Raw genomic sequence first — 20,421 nt, 5'->3', positions numbered from 1 at the left:
TTTTTTTTTTTTTTTCAAATGTGAATTGACCATTTGAATATGTTCTTTCCTTATTTTCCTGTTAATTTTCTTTTTTCCCTTTTAGTAGTGTTTTTCCTCTTGTTTTCTGTACATTCTCTTTTATAAAATATTTTAACATCTCATATCTTTTGTATGTTACAAATACATTCACCAGCTGTCTTTGCTTTTAATTTTTTCTTGTAGTATAATTTGTTGGTGTTTGTTGTTGTGTGCCGTTGAGTCGGACCTGACTCATAGCGACCCCTCCTTGGGTTTCCAAGGCAGTATCACTACCAAAGTAGATTGCCCCATCTTCCTTCCAATGTTTGAACCACCAGCCTTCTGATTAGCAGTCAATTTAAGACCTCACTTTTTATCACTTCTTAATGTAGTGCTGTGAGGAGAATCTTATGGGAAGGCTCCACCTTCTCACTTTTTCAATTGACTTTATCAAGACTGACTCTCCAAATCAAACAACACTTTAAAAGACCAGTCACTGTCCAGCTGACCACAATTCATGGGGTATATGTCATAGGAGAACTGTTCAGTGGTTGATATTTTAGAAGTAGATTCCCAAGCCTTTCTTTCAAAGCACTTTTACTTTCTGAGTGAAGTGCTCCTCCAAAGCCTCCATAATTACATTTCATTTTTATTGTTGTCCATAATCCCTTATTCTTAATCCAAATTCTAAAGATCTATGAAAAACAAATTTCATCATAAATTTGTAGCAAATGTACTTAGTGACAACAACTAGGCTTTACCTGAAGTATGCTGTTTATAAACTATTTATCCCATTTAAGTATGTCAGTATTCAAATGTTTCGATACAGGATCATTGATGTGTCTTTTGGAGTTTTGCTTTAAACCCTGATGGATAAGGGTTTATATACCCTTAAGAGTTTGGGATACAAGATTATGGATTTAGATGAACTTAAAGGTTCTATATTCATATATATTATTTCTGAAGAATTTCCTAGAGTCTCTGAGGTGCATATTCTACTAAAACATAATCTTATCTTAAATATTTTGCAAGATCTCTAATTAAATTCTATTGAACCTAAAATGGCAAATACTGAACCAAAAGAGAATGAACAAGACAAGACAGTAGTACTTTATTAAACTTTAAAGCTTTTAAATAGTCTCATCTGAAAACACCTCTTGGGATCTGTATGAATCAGAGAAGATGTCCTCTTTGTTTCATTTAAATAATCATTATTTGGATCTTATCTCTGAACTCTCCTTGCTGGTTGCACCCTGTAGCCTGTGCCCTGAATCTGTCATTTTTCATCCTTCAAACCTGCATAGAGTAGAATCTTTTCAGATCTTTAAGTGCCTTCTTTTGCCACATTTGCATCACCTCCCTAATTTGTCTATACATCTATATGCCTGTGTCCATGCCTTTACACTGTCAGCATCTTCTTAATTCTGGGAGCAGTATTGTCCTCTGAAAAAATGATAAAATTATTTCAGTTTAATTTATTAAAATGAAATTGCATAGTAGGGTAAATATGATTTTAATCATTCTTATGAAAACTATATCATATTTTACTTATTAAGTGTACAACTATGAGAATTTATTATCAATAAAATCCTGCAATATTACTTTCAGTTTGCCTTGATTAGACTGTGAAATTATGAGGCAAAAAAATTTGTTAGACAGTAGTTATATTTCTTCTTATAGAAAATTAAATTTCAAGGAAACTAAATATGCATTTAAAGATTCATCCTTGAGAATTGTAATGCATATTCATCTTATTTATATTACCTTCATTTATTTATTAAAAAGTCGTTTTTTTTGTTGTGGAAAATGATCTTGATTAGAGCATTTTCCTTTCTTCTAATTTGTTTTTGCTAACATATATACAATAAATTATTTGGAAAAAAATATGGATTAAGGAAAATACAACGATTTAATGCAGTTGACATCACTTTTTAAAACAGCATGGGGCAAATCATAGTAGCTGATATGAAGAACTTTTGAACATAACATCCACACTTATCTAAAACACGTTTTTTGCATATTATTGAATGTTGCAATGTTTTATTGCCTTTCATGTACAATAAAATTGAAGAGAAATTATCTAGTAAATGAAAGAGTCCAGAACACTTTCAGGCTCAAGAAAAAAAATTGGGTTTCCTTTTAACTATACAATTAACTATACAATCATTATCTTACATATTTACTTAAAAATTGATGAGTGAATAAATTGCTATTACTCAAGTGTTGCTTCTATTAATAATAATATATTAACCATTATCATTAAATACTCTTTTTAGGCAGTAGTGTTGTAGCTCAGCCTGTTATTGATTATGATCCTTAGAGGTCATTTAAATTTGTTTACAGTGTTTGTTTTCTCATTTTCAAAATGGGAAAAATAATCTAAGATCTACATATATCAGAAGATTGGAGAAATATACAAAATAACATGCAACCATTCATTCAACAAATATTTCCTGAATATTTAATGAGCAATGAATTGTGCTAGGCATTGGCGATACGAGAGTAAACAAAAGATAGATGATTCTTATAAAACATGAGGAATGCTTTTGACAATTAGACAATAAGTAATCAATATCTTCATAAATCACAAAAAAGGTAAAATATATAAATTAAAGATATTCATATAGATGCTTTTTTCTTCCTGTCCAATATATATATTTTTTCCCTATGTATATGTATGTGTTGCAAAGTGCATGAGATTAAGGTAATTCTTTAGTTTAATTTGGTAAAATTCTAAATATAGAAAGCTAGCTATATTTATCGGAAGCTCTGGTAGCATAGTGCCTAAGGAACTTGAATGCTAACCAGAAGACTGGCGGTTCAAACCCACCAGCCACTCCTTGGAAGGAAGATTGGGCAATCTACTTTCGTAGTGATACTGCCTCAGAAACCCAAGGAGGGGTCGCTATGAGTCGGGTCCGACTCGAAGGCACATAACAACAACGACAGCTATATTTATCAGAAGTTTGAAAATCCTTTCTAAAAGTGGTGGGAAAAATTATTTACAATTCATTACATGATAAATTGGGTATGTTGGGATGGTAAATGTTATATGGATGATTATTTGATAATCTAGTTCATGGTCTCTTTGAAGAGGAAAATGCTGATGAATGAGCAATTTTTTTTCCCCAAAAAAGACTTGTGTGATGTTTCATTTCACAATGACCAGCATTGTTCTCCTCCCTATATTTTCCTCTTTTGTGACAGCTGCATGTGGAGGGAATCTGACTGGCCCAGCAGGTGTTATTTTATCACCTAACTACCCACAACCATATCCTCCTGGGAAAGAATGTGACTGGAGAATAAAAGTGAACCCAGATTTTGTCATTGCCTTGATATTCAAAAGGTATCAAATCTTGTGGAATACCTGTTTCTAGTAGAATTTGAAATGCCATACCTAAATATTGCTTCATTTATTGCTTCATGGAGCCCCCAATTTTATTTCTACCTACGCCCCGAATTTATCTCTACTTGGAACTACATGAGCCTGCAAAATGACACAAACAGAAATGCATTATTTTCCTTTGGAGCATTCTACTTACACTAGGATTCACATGGTGAACCAAGCATTACTTTTAAATACTGTCCTGAACACAATGTGTTCCATAGGAGAAGGCTTAACTTGCAAAATATTTAAAAGTTATGAAAAAAGGGATATAGATATGTGGAGTATAATCTATTAATGTCGGTCCCATATTTCTTTCAATGTGTGATAACTGTTTCATCTCCTATACACACCTTCTTTGACTTCACCAAGGTTAACACTGTTGTTATTATTAAGATAACAATGACTTGCTAGAGCTTTGAAAAGGAAAGTTCCCCCACATTTCATTGTTTTGGAGTCTGAATTACTAAGCATATATCTTTTTTCTTTAAGTGCTTGTTCCCTGCTACTACTGTAAATGGAAAGCATCTTAATATTTGGTTATCTTTTAGAAATAATTCTGTAAGAACATCACATTATTATATTTTTTCAAATTTCAACATCTTTTCCAAATTTACATTTTGATTTTTGAGCCAAATAAATGTGATATATTAAGATTTGAGTGGGTCTGTAAGCCTGTCCAATTGATCACTTAACCTATCTAGAGCAAAGGGGTTCAATTATTTTTTGTATCAATTGGTCAAGTTTCATTTTTCCTGAGATATTTACATCAATACCCAAGGCCCAGGTATCATTATCTCCTTTCACTTTCTCCTCTTGCTCAACTCTGAGTCAGTAATTCTAAACCTCTACAACTTTAAATTTTAAGTGGTTTGACAACCCACAATTTCCTGAATTTACAAATGCTGCTATAAATGATGAATGCTTTATTCTGTCACTAAGCTACTACACAAGCCAATTAAATTTGCTGGCTATATTTTTGGATATCTTTTCTTCTTCTTCTTTTTTTTTTTTAATGCTAAATTCTAGTAGTGCCTTCATTATAAGCAGGAAACACCTCTGTTCCCATCCCATAATAAATGAATCAAAATTAAAAGCTAAAGAACACAGACCTTTACTAGTAAGAGTTTCCTGCCTTTCATTGTCAAAGCAACAAATTATAAATGTTTCTAAAGCACAGGTCATTTGATATGATATATATATAAGACAATTTTATGTAAGACATTTTTTCACTGCACTTTGTTTACCTCTCGTGAGGAAGGTAGAACTAAAATACTTCCAATTCTCAGATTCTATGAAAGGTCACTTATCTGTTGCTCCACTCTGATCTGAATAGCTGAAGTAGGCTCTGGGGAAAGCTATCCTAGGATGTCAGCAACTGAGACCTATTTACTAGGCAGGGTGATGTGCAAAGTATTAGATGGTTGGACAGTGATGTTCAATTGCCCAAATGCAAAGAAGGACACTGACAGTGGCAACTGAGCAGCTCAAGCTATGTTATTTAAAGTGTATGACAAATTTAGGTATACCTTTTTATGGGAAGTTGGGTCTGCCCTTACTAATAATAAAGACAATGAATTGTATGACCTGGAGTACATAGGAGCTTCTAGGTGCTTTGAGTCTTTGGGGAAGGATGTTTCATCACATTACTCTCTAGACTATGGGGCTCATACTCTGTGAAAATTGCAACTGTAATTAATATCAGTTTAAAGTTTGGCCTGACTTTGGCCTATTATTGGGTCTCATAAAAGTACATAGCTAGTATAGAAATAACACCACAATTAACTAAGTAAGCCATAACTAATTATAAATTTCACTACAGACATCTCTGCATGGATTACATTACATCCAAAAAGAGAAGATAATTTTTTCGAAGTTTGATTGTATTCCCAGGGTTAAAAAAATAGTCTACAACAATAATCAGCTGACTCATTGCTCTCAAGTTGATTCTGACTCTTAGAGACCCTAGGACAGAGTAGAACTACACCCTAGGGTTCCCAAGGCTGTAAATCTTTTACAGAAACAGACTCCTCTTACATCTTTCTCCCAAAGAGCAGCTGGTGGGTTCAAACTGATGACTTTTGGGTTAACAACAGAAAGCTTAACTAATGACCAGCGCTCCTTTGCTAGCTCTGGTGGCATAATGCCTAAGGCATTTGACTGCTAACCAGGAGGCTAGTGGTTCAAATTCACCAGCCACTCCTTGGAAGGAAGGTTGGGGTAATCTACTTCCATAGTGATACCACCTCAGAAACCCAAGGAGGGGTCGCTATGAGTTAAATCCGACTCCACGGCAGTGAGTTTGGTGGACTCCTTTAACAATAATTATCTATGCTTATATTGGAAATGGAACATGATCAGTTCCTCATAGCATCTTTGTAAGGTTTTCTAAATAAAAGTATCATCTCAATCAAAATTGACTTAGTTGGTACAATTCCAAGTGTCCCTTTTATGCTTAGAAGTCCATTCTTTTTCCTTTCTTTTAAAAAAAAATCTGTGTTTTTTACTTTAGTGAGCTTATCAAATAAACAGAATAAGGAACATTATACAACTTATTTTAACAAACATATTCAGAGAGCTAATGTCAGAGTATGTGTCAGCTTCACATAAAATGCAACACCTGGTTATAGTTGAGGTTGGTCCCATGATCATTTCCCTACTTTGCCGTGTCATTCAGAATGCAGCGGAAAAATTTGGAACTTCTTTTCTTGTTTAATTACTGGAATCTTCTGATACACTAGAGAAACAATAGTACATTTTGGTGAATATAAAAATTTTTGACTCTATCATTTTACACAGGTAAACTATCTATTGAAGGGAAAGCAAGTTGTAGCTCCAGGAATTAATCTCATGTTAAAGACAAAAAGAGCCTCCTATAGTGATCAATGAAAAAATGGTAGGGCCGATCATAATGCATTATTTTAATACTTCATTCTAATTTATAATTTTATTCTGATCACTCAGAGTCTTAGATATCTGAACCAAGTTTAGTCTTTTACTCTAGAGTAGGTATGATTTTAAAGCTCACAGTCTATGTTGGCCTTCCCATCACAAATGGCATGGACATTTAAATCAGCATACTTCTTGAGAACTGTGGGTTTTAATTGTTAGACTATTTGAGATTTGGCAATATGTTAATATTGGGTGAGAGAAAGAGTCCATTGTTGGGCAATTACATTTTTAAAGTAAAAGCAAATAAACAAAAAAGAACAACCAAAAAAATTTTTTAAGAGTAGTCAGTAATAATTAAGATGCATATTTTTAAAACTAATACTATCCACATAAAAATTAAATGTTAGGAGAAATACTTACCTTTTGAGTCCAGTATTTCAAACTGTACTTCATTAGCAATTTTATAGGTATAGAGAAAGATACTATATCTATATTGTTATAATGAATTTTGCCAGTGATATCTTCAAAATGTTATTATATTGAATATAGTAGTTATGTGATTTATAGTACTATATGTTATATTTTAAAATAATTGATATCTGCTATATTAATGGTATTTAAACATTATATATTATTGTTATATTTAACTTTTGAGTTGTCATAATTTTGTTAATTATTACACAAAGCAGAGCCCTGCTAGCACAGTAGTTAAAGAGCTCAGCTGCTAACTGAAAGGTTGGTTATTTGAACCCACCAGCTGTTCTGCAGGAAGAAGATGTGGCAGTCAGCTTCAGTAATGATAAGTAGCCTTGGAAACCCTACAGGGAAGTTATCTGGCCTATAGGGTTGTTATGGGTTGGAATCAACTCGACAGCAATAAATTTGTTCTTTGTTATTATACAAACTAATCACCAGTACAGTCTCAAATGCATTATATTCTGAAAGATAAAAGAAATATGCATTACATACATAACTTTTCTCTGTTTTTTAGTTTCAATATGGAGCCTAGCTATGATTTTCTACACATCTATGAAGGAGAGGATTCAAACAGCCCTCTCATTGGAAGTTTTCAAGGTTCTCAAGCCCCGGAAAGAATAGAAAGTAGTGGAAATAGTCTTTTTCTGGCATTCCGGAGTGACGCATCTGTGGGCCTGTCTGGATTCGCCATTGAATTTAAAGGTATTATGCTCAGCTTAATGTGTGTGGAAATTATTTTTCAGCTGGATTTTGTAAATTATTTGGATTTCTTTATGAATTATCTCCTTATGTGTTTACTTCATAAAATGCAAACATATGCCTGGGGAAGGGAGCGCTATATCACCAGCAGAAAAAAATTCCCAAGGACATTTCTTCTTTAATTTAAAGGATAAAAAGAGGGATAGGAGATTAAAAGATTATAGTCATTAAAAACAAATTATAGTCTGTGTCATGAAGAATTTGGTGACTTTTAAGCATTGCTTTAATTTTTATTTTAATATCTTCTAACTTGTTTCTTCAGGATGACTGTATTAACATACACTAAAATGATATAGTTTTATCTCAATTGTTTTTTATGTACAAAATATTTGTAGCCCCTCCTTTTGTCTGTAGTGCACACACACGCACACACACACACACACAGAGCTCTCTAGTGGCATAGAGCCTAAGGCATTAGACTGCTAACCAGAAGACTGGAGGTTCAAACCCACCAGCCACTGCTCGGAAGGAACATTGGGCAATCTACTTCCAGAGTGATACTGCCTAAGAAACCCAAGGAGGGGTGGGTTGCTATGAGTTGGATCCAACTTGATGGCAGTGAGTTTGGTATAAATATGCATACATTTTAACAATAAGTACTTTTTGTATAGAGACTGCATGCTCATAAACAACTAATTAAAAAACATCACTTTTAAGAATTTGTCATGTTAGCATATGGTTTCTTTATTAACAAGAATTCAATGAACCGCACTTAACTATATCTACTCTATAATGAGTCAAACAATGACAGCAAAATTCATCTAAAAGTGTACACTTGGTAGTATAGGGGGTAAACCATTTGGATGTTAACTAGCTGGTTGGCAGTTCAAATCCACCAGCTGCTTCACCATAGGAAGATAAGGCAATATACTTCTGTAAAGATTTACAGACTTGGAAAAGGGATAGGGGTCTCTGGGAGTCAGAATTGAATTGACAGAGGTGGATTTAAGTGTTTTGTGGTTTACACCAACACTTAGTATACTCCCTAGCATGTAAAGATGTTTAAAACTTTGCTTGGGGTAAATGGGTCAATGGATGAATGAACAATGGAAGTGTAAAGTATTATACCATGATTTCAAGAAAGCTTTTTCATTTTGTTTAGATTATTTGGTAAGCAGAAAGTTATCTAAATGGGGGATATAGCTCTTAATGGTTTAAAAGTTCTTCAGTGGAATCTGTTAAAAAAAAAAATCAGGAAAGCAAGTAAAGATAAGAATGATGATACTATTGCATCAAGCGAAAGAAAAGCTCATGTTATGGTCAATGAAGCAGGCTGCAGAATGAATTCTGAGATATAGTGAGAAATAGAAGGAGCAACAGGGCAGCCATGCTCTGAAATAATGTAAGGGATCTGGCACATTTAATTTACTCAGCCTCAAGTACAGGACTAGTCGAAAATACTCTTAACTGGAATGGACATGAACAACAGCAGAGCACAAGAGCACACCATATTATGAAGTCATTAATTAGAAAACATGACAAATTGTAAGGGGAAAAAAAAAAAAAGTTCCAATGATTTATTACCAAATATCCTGAACTGACAACTAGGTAAATGGAACCAAAAGATTGGATGCAGTTCATTTGAATAAAAACCTGCCATTGGAAATCTCAATTAGTAGTATAAAATAGGAAGGAATGTGATTTATATGTGACCAAACAGTAAAAGAAAATTAAAGAAATTAAAATATTCCTAAAATATTTTCAAACATCTAAAAGGCAAAAAATCTATATTGACATAAATTAAAAGTTGTTATTTTTTATAGTGGAAAAAATATTTTTTATATTTCTGTTCAGTATATTCTGTTGAATAATTGACTAAACAATCGAAAAATGGAATAGTTTGTATAGTTTATACAGCATTCTTTATCTGTCCCTTATTTGCTTATAATAAATGTTCATATGGGATTTAAGGCAGGTATGAGGAGTTTTCAAAATTTTCCTACCATTTGAAAGATCTAAGTTTTATAAAGATATTAGAACACTGGTTAAATGTGCTACAAAATGTTTATTGAGACACTCTAGGAATAACAAAAATACAGACCCTTCAAAAAATTTCCAGCAGATATATTTGTAAATACACATTTCATTTTGAACAAAGTATGTGTACCAAATATTATAGTAAATTATTATACTAGGTGAAGTCAACATTTCTCAAAGAAATGTCTGTTTTCCTCATGTCAATATGTAGATTATTTTTTTAAAATGGAATTAACACAGACATTTTTATCTTCCTGCATGACTTCTCAAAGTTTTTTGTATTTTAATTTTATATTATATATATATATGTATTCCATTACCCATATATGTCAGTTTGTTGCTTTGATGCTGGAAGCCATGACACCAATATTTCAAATACAAGCAGGCCCATCTATAGTGGACCGGTTTCAACAGAACTTCTAAACTAAGACAGACTAGGAAGAGGGACCTGGCAAGCTACTTCTAAAAAAAAAAAAACAGTGATTGAAAACTTTATGAATAGCATCAGAATATTGTCAGAAGATGAGCCTCTCAGTTTAGAAGGCACTCAAAATAATATGACTGGGGAGGACATGCTATGGACTGACAGAAAAATGAACAAATTGGTCTTGGAAGAAGTAGAGCCAAAATGTCTCTTAGAAGTGAAGATTGTGAGACTCTGTCTTAGGTACTTTGGACATATTATAAGAAGGAACCAGTCCCTGGAGAATGACATTGTGCTTGGCAAAGCAGAGGGTCAGGAAAAAAGAGAAAGACCCTCAATGGGATGGATTGACACAGTGGCTTCAACAGTGGTCTCAAACACAGGAGTAACTGTGAGGATAGCACAGCGCCAGATAGTTATTCGTTCTTTTATACACTGAGTCACTATTAGGAATAACTGACTTGATGGCATCTAACAACAACAATTTGAACTATCACTGTGTGTTAGATTGGGTTCTCTAGAGAAACACAAAAAACAGCAAAGTGTATATATATATTTAGAGAGAGAGAGAGAAATTTATCTTAGGAAAATGGCTCACAAACGTATAGAAGCCGGCAAGTCCAAGTCTCTGGAGGAAAGGGGCTGGTGGCAGCCTTAGCTTCCATAAGCACAGGGGGCCGAGAAATTCAAGGCTGGCAGGTAGTACACTGGTTGTTGACTCTAACGAAAGACAATCCAAGATCTCCAGGCCGAGCAGTGGGCTGCTCATTCACGGAAGTTTGTGAATGAGCAACCAGGGTTCCAATCCCTCAAAGAATGTGTCTCTTCCCAGGATGTCCCTGGATATCTTGGAAGCAGGCCACACCCCTAGGGAAACTCCCCTTGGGCAGACTGGCCACTCAGAACACAGTCATCTGATCCCATCATGGGAACAACCACACAGAACTGGGGTCCAGCCAAGTTGACACACAGCTCCAACTATCACACACTGCAAATAAGATAGAATTGATGAGTAATTATTACCTGTCAGACACAGTTGTTGTTAGTTTGCCATCAAGTTGTTGCCATCAAGTTGTCTGCAATTCATAGAGACCCTATGCACAACATAACAAAACGTTGCCCAGTCCTGTGCCAGCCTCATGATCCTTGCTATACGTGAGCCCATGATTGCAGCCACTATGTGAATCTATCTCATTCAGGGCCTTCCCCTTCTTTGTTGACCCTCCACTTTACCAAGCATGACATCCTTCTCCAGGGAATGGTTCCTCCTGACAACATGACCAAAGTAGATGAGACAAAGTCTGGCCATTCTCCCTTCCAAGGAACATTCTGGCTACACTTCTTCCAGGACAGATATGTTAGTTCTCCTGGTAGTCCATGGTACTTTCAGTATTCCTTGCCAACACCACAATTCAAAAGCATCAACTCTTCTTCAGTCTTCATTATTCAATGTCCAGCTCTCACATGCATAAGAGACGATTTAAAATACCATGGCTTGAGTTAGGCACATCTTAGTCTTCAAGGAGACATTTTTGCTCTTCATCACTTGAAAGAGGTCTTTTGGAGCAGATTTACCAAATGCAGTACATTTTCTGATGTCTTGACTGCTGCTTCCATTGGTATTGATCATAGAACCAAGTAATATGAAATCCTTGTCAACTGCAATCTTTTCTCCATCTGTCATGAAACTGTTTACTGGACTAGTTGTGAGGACTTTGTTTTCTTTATATTGAGACGTAATCCAAGCTGCAGAGTTTATTCTTTAATCTCAATCACTAAGTGCATCAAGTCATCCTTACTTTTAGCAAGCAAAATTGTGTCATCTGCCTATTTTTGGAAGTTGTTAATGAGTCTCTCTCCAAACTTGATGCCATATTCTTCTTCATATAATCCAACTTCTTAGATTATTTGTTCAGCATACATATTGAGTAAATATGATGAGAGGATACAACTCTGATTCACTCCTTTCTTGATTTAAACCATGCAGTATCCCCTGTTCTGTTCAAACAACAGCTTCCTGATCTATGTACAGGTTCCTCATGAGCACAATTAAGTGTTCTATAATTCCCATTCTTCTCAATGTTATCCATCATTTGTTATGATCCACACAACTAAATGCATTTGAATAGTCAAGAAAACATGACTAAACATCCTTCTGGTATTCTTTGCCTTCACCTAAGATCCATCTGACATCAGCAATGATGTCCCTTATCCATTGTCCTCTTCTGAATCTAGCCTGCATTTCTGGAAGCTCTCTGTCACTATACTTCTGCAACTGTTTTTGAATTATCTTCAGTAAGATTTTAGTTGCTTGTGATATTAATGATATTGTTCATCAATTCCTGGAGCCTCATTCTTTACCAGTTCTTTCAGTGCAGCCTTAACTTCTTTCTTCAATACAGTTGGTTCTTGATCATATGCCAACTCCTTAAATATATGAACATCCATCAGTTTTTTTTTTTTTTCAGTACAGTGACTCTGTGTATTCCTTCCATCTTCTTTTGATGCTTCTTGCATCATTCAATATTTTGCCCAGAGAATCTTTCAATGTTGCAACTCAAGGCTTAATTTTTTTTCCAGTTCTTTCAGCTTGAGAAATGCCCAGCCTGTGCTTCCCTTTTGGTTTTCTAACTCCAAGTCTTTGCAGATTTCATTATAGTAATTGACTTTATATTCTCAAGATGCTCTTTGAAATCTGTTCAGCTCTTTTATCTTGTCATTTTTTCAATTTGCTTAGCTACTCTGCTTAAGGGCAAGTCTCAGATTTTCTTCTGACATCCATTTTTGTCTGTTATTCCTTTCTTGTCTTTTTAATGACATAAAAAGATGAACATCATCATTCATGGCTGATGTTCTTGATATCATCCCACAATTCCTCTGGTATTGGTCATTTGATCATTGGTGTTCAATGCATCAAATCTATTTTTTAGATGATGTCTAAATAGTAGACATAGTACTTGATTTTATGGGCTAGTAAATGCACTCATCTGGCTAAGTTTAATTAAGAAAGAACTTTATTTACATGACTTATTCAAATCTCCATTTGAGAAATCCAATTTTCTAGTTTTATACTAAAATCATGTGCAGCCACATTTTGCAATGACTTTTTACAAAAGTCAGAAAATGCACTTTAATTTTTCCAGAATCAATTTCTATAGCTATTAAAAGAGACAAACAAACAAACTCACTTCAGTTGAGTTGAATCCAACTCATAATGACTCCTCCCTGGTTTTCTGAGGCAGTATCACTAAAGAAGTAGATTGCCCAACCTTCCTTCCGAGGAGTGGCTTCTGGGTTTGAACCACCAGCCTTCTGGTTAGCCATCAAGTGTCTTAAGCACTGTGCCACCAGAGCTCCCATTAAAAGAGATAAGCTTATAAAAATATAATGCTACACCTTTTTTAACCTAAATGAAATTAATTTAGCATCAATTCTACAATTAAATGTAGTTGAGATATAATTTATTAAAATTAATTTAAAAACTAGTCTCATGATATGTAATTAATAGGTTAAGTGGTTTATTAGTTAATTAAGAAATATCTCTGAGCATATGCCAGACCCTGTTCTAGGTACTACAAAAACAAGCAAACTACCAATTAACCAACCAACCACACAAGAATTATGATTCTTTCCCTTATCGTGTTTACATCCATTGCTTTTACAGAGAAACCACGGGAAGCATGTTTTGATCCAGGAAATATAATGAATGGGACAAGAATTGGATTAGACTTCAAACTTGGCTCAACAATTACTTACCAGTGTGATTCTGGATATAAGATTATTGACCCCTCATCCATGACATGTGTGATTGGTACGGATGGAAAACCAGCCTGGAACAGAGTCTTACCCTCTTGCAATGGTATGTATGCACTTTTTTTTTTTTTTTTTTTTTCCTCCCCCTACAATGGTAACATTCCATTTGAATGCAAAATCTGCTGTTGTTGTTATTAGGTGCAGTTGAGTCTATTTGGATTCATGGTGACTCCCTTGCAACAGAGAACTATCCCACTGGATTTCTAAGCTGTTATCTTTATGGGAGCAGAATTCTAGGTCTTTTCTCCTGAAGGGCTGCCAGGGTCTCTCGTAGTAGTAGTAGTGTGTGATCACTATTTGGTATTCCTTAATAGCTGGATTTAGCTAGTATATTAGCCATGGTTTTCTGGAGGAGGTAATACTTCCTTTCAATTAGTTTGAAAATATCCTGTTTCTCGTATTCTGGACCTTATGTTCTATATAAGGGGAACAAAGTAACATTCCTTAGGACATATTTATGTGACATGATTTTTTAATGGATGTGAGATTTTTTTTTCCCCAACACATCAATTGTTTATAATTTCTTACATAGAGAATAAAATGAATGAAATCATCTTCTAAAAGATAATTCTTCCAGAACAGAAAAAACATGCTAATGTATAGTCTAGAAGACCTTCTGGAAAGTGGATTGACACAATGGCTGCAACTGTAGACTCAAGCATAGCAATTATTGTGAGGATGGCACAAGATCAGGCAGTGTTTCATTCTGTTGTACCTAGGATCAATATAAGCTGGAAATCACTCAGTGGCACCTAACAACAACAACAGTGATAGAATTCAGAATAGTAATAATCCTTACAGATGATGCTTTGACAGTAAGGGAACACAGAACAGCCTTCTGGGATGTTAGACAAGCTCTAGATCTTAATTTTGTGGTGGTATTATGGGTATTTCCATAAGAAAAAAATTCATCATTCTATGAACTTACATTTTCTGACATTTATTCTGTGTCTGGTAGATATTAAAGATAGAAAAAAGAAAGAGATAAAAGCTCATGATTTGTGACAGAAAAAAAAAAAAAAAATTTCCAAGGTTATTTCAGGATGAAATCAAGGACTAGTTTAGTTGTAGAAAATGAGCAAATAAAAAAATGTGTGCTTCTCGGGAGAGGCTATTAACACCACTGGGACTTTTTGACAAAATTGTTGTTGTTGTTGTTGTTATGTGCCATCTAGTCAGACCCGACTCATAGCAACCCCTCCTTGGGTTGCTGAGGCAGTACCACTATGGAAGTAGATTGCCCAACCTTCAAATAGGGGTTTTATAAAGACAAACAAACAAAAATAGTATATTGAAAACAAAAATAACAAAAGAAAGGAACAAACAAAACTTATAGGCTTTGTATGTTCTGTTACATCTTTGCTTCTATTTTATGATCTGTCAACTTTTAAGTTTAAGGAACCATGTTTTGTCAGGAGCTAGAATTTTTTGCTAGCACAGAATAAAAACTTAGCATATATTTCTAGAGTAAATGGATAAATTAATGAATAGCTAAACAATTTTAATGAAAAAAATCTACAGCCTATTGAATCTTCCTATTTTCACATAGTTTTGCCCTTTAATAATAAATATTGCTGCTTCTCAGATTTCAGATCTGCAAGAGAAAGGAATATGGGAAGGAGAAAGCATATATTTCCTCATGTGTGTTGTATAATGTTCACAAAATGTTTTTCACGTAGTCTCAATGTCTAAATTTGACTGTAAGGTTTAATGCAGTACCATCATAATTCTCTTCCACAGAGGATTAGGATATTATCCTAACATATTAGATTAACTTCATAATCATATTCAAAGTATAGTTTAGGTCCTGTGTGCTTTCTTTGTTGAAAAGCTGTTTATTTCGGATTAAGAAGATGAGGCGAAGGGGAACTACATGTAATATTTAGGTCTAGAGGAAAGAACATGGATGTATTGTTCTATTCCAGCTCTGCTATTAACTAGATGGGCAAAATAGAAAAATAACTCTAAGCGTGTGGACCTCCATTTCTTCAGGGTAAGAGAAATGATATTATCTGCTTAATACCCTCCGCAGGGGTTAATAATATCAATAATCACATGAAATGTTCAATATAAAAGACATGCCTAAAAACTCATTTACTTATTAAATTTTGTAGAGAAAAATATATAAACTGTCTGTTTTATATTTAAAATACATAATCCTTTTATGACTATCCTTAAAAAACTGAAAGAATTGGAAAAGCCTATGAAATCGTATTCTTTGAAATTCTTAGAATAGCAATTAAAAACTCTGTTTTCAATGTTTATTATTAATGTATTTTACATTTTAAAATTACTTCATATATATGTGCATGTATGTGTAGATCTATAGAGTATAATTATATAAAGTCCTTTGTGAATTGTTTAGCTCTAGACAGTATAAGTTGTTAGTATAGTTTAAGTCATAATTATAAAGGCCGGTTTATGTGTCAGTGCTTTCTGTTGATCTATGGAATTAAAAGTGCTGAACAACTACACACAAGTAAATCCTTGTGTTAGTTTTTTATGGGATGTTTCTAAAAAATTGGAAATTACACAGCCATTCTTTTTGAAGTATATTAAAAGCTAGAATAAACCTGAAAATAAGTAGGGATTAATTTAATTTTCTTATATATAAGAAAGGAATTGCAAGGGAATGAATTTTGTGGAAGAGAGCATTTGATCTCCATCTTGGTTAGAACCTAGTTCTCTACAGTGTCAGCAAAGTTTCAGAGACATGATTGAACAGGGAACTAAGGAGTCCATGTGTTGTGTTATAAAGGTGGGGAACTGAGATCTGCCCCAACTGTTAGAGCTGAGTACACTTGGAGGAAATCTGCCCACTGCCTTCTCTGTCCTGTACAGGTTTATCAATCAAAGAGCAAAACTAAAAGACTGTTTCCTTGGAGATAGTCATATTCTGGCTGCATCATATAATACCTTTGTGACTTCAGATACCTATCTCATTGGTGTTACTGGAATTAAATCATATAGCCATAGACTTTTACTAGGGGCCCAAACAGTGTAAGCTTGATAAATAGAAAATCTTGATTCTATATGTCATTAGAATGCATAATTGTTTTAACAGAGCAAAAGGCAATAATCCCAAACTCTTTTTGTCCAGTATTTGATCAACATATAATTAATGAGAATGCACTCCAATATCTGCACTGCATTTACAGATACTAAATTTCTATGCAGGTATAATATTTGACATGTAAATAATATTCAAGCATAGACTAAAAAGATATAATTTTGGATTAAAGTCTTAATATTTCTTTTCTTGTATCTCTTAAAATAATCTATTTGTCTCTTGGTGTGTTTGTATCTCACATTGAACATCTCCACATAGGTGAGGTTATCAGCATGAGGATAGGAAGTTATAACACACTGCCATCAAATCTATTCTGACTTATAGCAACCCCCATCAGGTTTTTACAGAAGTATATTACCTCATCTACTTCCTATGGAGTGGCTGGTGGGTTTGAACCACTTACCTTTTGCTGAGCAGCCAAATACCTTAACTACAGTGTCATCAGAACTTCTTAATAGAAATCTATATTGAGAAATTATGATGTTTGAACTTTAGTTCTTTCATATGTGTATTATATATTTAAGACTGTTGTTATGTTGTTGTTATGTGCCATCGAGTCAAACCCGACTCATAGCAACCCCTCCTTGGGTTTCCGAGGCAGTATCACTACGGAAGTAGGATTGCCCGACCTTCCTTCCGAGGAGTGGCTGGTGGGTTTGAACCGCCAGCCGTCTGGTTAGCAGGCAAGTGTCTTAGCCACTATGCTACCAGAGCTCCCATATTTAAGACTAGGATAAAGATGTGAACAGGATATTTGTGCATGAATCAGTGTGAATGGAATCAATGCCTTTAGATCATTTTGATCACCATTTAAGCTTGGGGACTTTTTGCTGTATTTTAAAAATTAAATTGTTCTTATACTATTGTATGCTGTCAGTGCATTTGGCCTGGTTTGTTCTAAATACATGATATAGATATAGATATATATATATATATATATATATATATATCATGATATATATATTTGGTGGTTCATCTATTTCCTACCATTTTTGTACAGTGAAGTTTGCTGGGGAATTATAATAGAAACTGAAACAGCCCAGAGCTCTTTTATGGGTCAAAATGGCTTTTATTTGCTTGTGTTGTTTTTGGTTCACATTCAGTTTGATTGTGTACAGTTGCCTTTACATATTAGACATATATTCCAATTATCCAAATGGATGAGCAACTTTCTTGATAACATCTGTATTGAATGACATTTCATGTCTTAATTCGTCTAGGAAATTATCTGTTTAATATATTAATTTGCAAATAATGAGCACTTATTTATTTTTCTTCTATTATCACATTAATATAAAATACATTCTAACATGAGAAAAACCATGTTTGTTTCTCAAGATTAACACAGCAACACAGACAATATAGTTATTATATTGAATAAAAATTCTCTAAATATTTTCTCAGTTTCTTAATGGTTTTTTCATCTCTGAAGTACATTATATTGTTTTGGTGCGTATCTTTTAAGTGTGAGGAAGAATGTGTAGACGTAGACACAAATTATCATGTTTATGCTACATCATTTTACTATTTTCTCACCCAGACAACTAACACATAAATAATCAGGGAGAAAGTAAAGACACATACCCCTCACCACTCCACCCCCCAAAGAAAAACCAGAAACAAAAAACAAACTCACAGCCATCAAGTTGGGATTTCCAAGGTGGTAAATCTTTACAAAAGTAGATTGCTTAATGTTCCTTCCACAGAGTGATTTATGGGTTTGAACTGCCAACCTCTGGCTAGCAGTCAGATGCCTTAGGCACTGCACCACCAAAATTCCTTAAAGACACATACACACACACACACATTTTTGTCATTCTACCTCTTATGCCCCCAATATATTTTGAGAGGTTCTGTACTGGGGAGAGAAACAGGTATCCCCTGCTTTTGGAATGTTCTCTTCAGGCAACTTGAGTTTTAGGAAAGACTTAGTAGTAGTACCTGTTTATGCTAACTGAAAGAATTTCAAAGAGGATTTTCACTTTCACAATTTTCAGAGAGCCAATAAAGAAGCAGTGCACACTCTGAGCAGTGAGAGTGGAGTCACCAAGCTCCTTCTTCAGAAACTACACTGTATATATATTATTTCCAGTTTACATAGGCAATGGATTTATCAATTATGTTATTATATGCTAATGTTATATTAGGTTTTATGTCTTATTTGGTATGATTTAGTAGATTATATTTTTATATTTTGGGTCTGAGAATGCACAGAAAGGTTTTATAGATAGCAGAGAAAACCTGTATGTAGTAAGCATTGCTGCTATAGCTGTTATCTAGGCTGCCATATTTGGCATTTTATAGGGACTGGAGAAAAGTGCTCAATATGGAAATCAAGGTAGGAAGAAGAAAACAGGGTGGTTATCTATTATTTCTACTTAAATTATAACCATAACTTATCTCTAAATAATAATATATACCCTGCACATTGTAAACACTCAGTAAATATTGAATAAAAATATGTGTCTATGTATATGATAGGAGGTCTGGTGGAATAATGACTAAGGCATTTGACTGCTAACCAGAAGGCTGGCAGTTCAAACCCACCAGCTGTTCCTCAGAAGGAAGGTTGAGCAATCTACTTCCGTAGTGATACTGCCCTGGAAACCCAAAGAGGGGTCGCTATGAGTCGGGTCCGACTCGATGGCAGTGAGTTTGGTTTGGTATATATACGTTGTTGCTCTTATTAGCTACTGCCAAGTCAGTCCCCAACTCATGGAAACCCCATGTATTATAGAGCAGAACTGCTGCATAGGGTTTTCTTGACCATGATCTTTACAAAGCATATAACCAGGCCTTTTATCCATAGAACCCCTGGGCTGGTTCAAACTGCCAACCTTCCATAAATTGCTTGTGTCACCAAGGCTCCTAATTCATCTCTCTCACATATATACATATATGCATATACATAAACATATACGTATACATGGGAGCTCTGGTAGCATAGTGCTTAAGGCACTTGACTGCTAACCAGAAGGCTGGCAGTTCAAACCCACCAGCTACTCCTCGGAAGGAAGATGGGGCAATCTACTTCCATAGCGATGCTGCCTCGGGAACCCAAGGAGGGGTCACTATGAGTCGGGTCCGACTTGACGACGGCACATAAGAACAACAACATACACATACACATATACACATATATACATATATGAAAAAGCCAAACCAAACTCACTGCCATCAAGTCATTTCTGACTCATAGTGACCCCCACTGAGTTTCTGAGGAGATAAATCTTAACTGAAGTAAATTGCCCCATCTTCTTTCCCTGGAGCGGCTGGGTTTGAACTACCAACCTTCTGGTTAGCAGTCAAATGCCTTAGGCATGATGCCATCAGAGTTGTTACATATAGAGATAAATAGATACACAAACATATATATAATGCACATATGCATACACAGAAGCTCTAGTGATGCAGTAATTAATGCATTTGGCTGCTAATCAGAAAGTCTGTGGTTCAAACCCATCAGTTGTTCCAGGGCAAGATGATAAGGCAATCTACTTCCATAAATAATTACAGTCTTGGAAACCCTATGGGTTGCTATGAGTAGTAATTCACTAGATGGCAGTTGTTGTTGTTATGTGGCGTCAAGTCAGACCGGACTCATAGCAACTCCACCTTGGGTTT

The 20,421-nt window shown here is 34.7% G+C and overlaps 1 protein-coding gene across 1 annotated transcript in view; it reads left to right on the top strand.

Moving 5' to 3' along the window:
* The window catches only part of CSMD1 (CUB and Sushi multiple domains 1), a 972,765-nt gene that overhangs the window by 526,034 nt on the left and 426,310 nt on the right, over positions 1-20,421 (top strand). The window contains exons 19-21 of the mRNA XM_007944438.2: positions 3,208-3,346; positions 7,269-7,456; positions 13,579-13,773. Of these exons, the coding sequence (XP_007942629.2) occupies positions 3,208-3,346; positions 7,269-7,456; positions 13,579-13,773 (522 nt within the window). The remainder of the gene's footprint in view (positions 1-3,207; positions 3,347-7,268; positions 7,457-13,578; positions 13,774-20,421) is intronic.

This window comes from Orycteropus afer, unplaced genomic scaffold (assembly GCF_000298275.1).
Source record: "Orycteropus afer afer isolate SDZICR_OR568_19922 unplaced genomic scaffold, OryAfe1.0 scaffold00125, whole genome shotgun sequence".
NCBI lineage: Eukaryota > Metazoa > Chordata > Mammalia > Tubulidentata > Orycteropodidae > Orycteropus > Orycteropus afer.
This window is presented reverse-complemented; position numbering and strand designations above follow the sequence as displayed.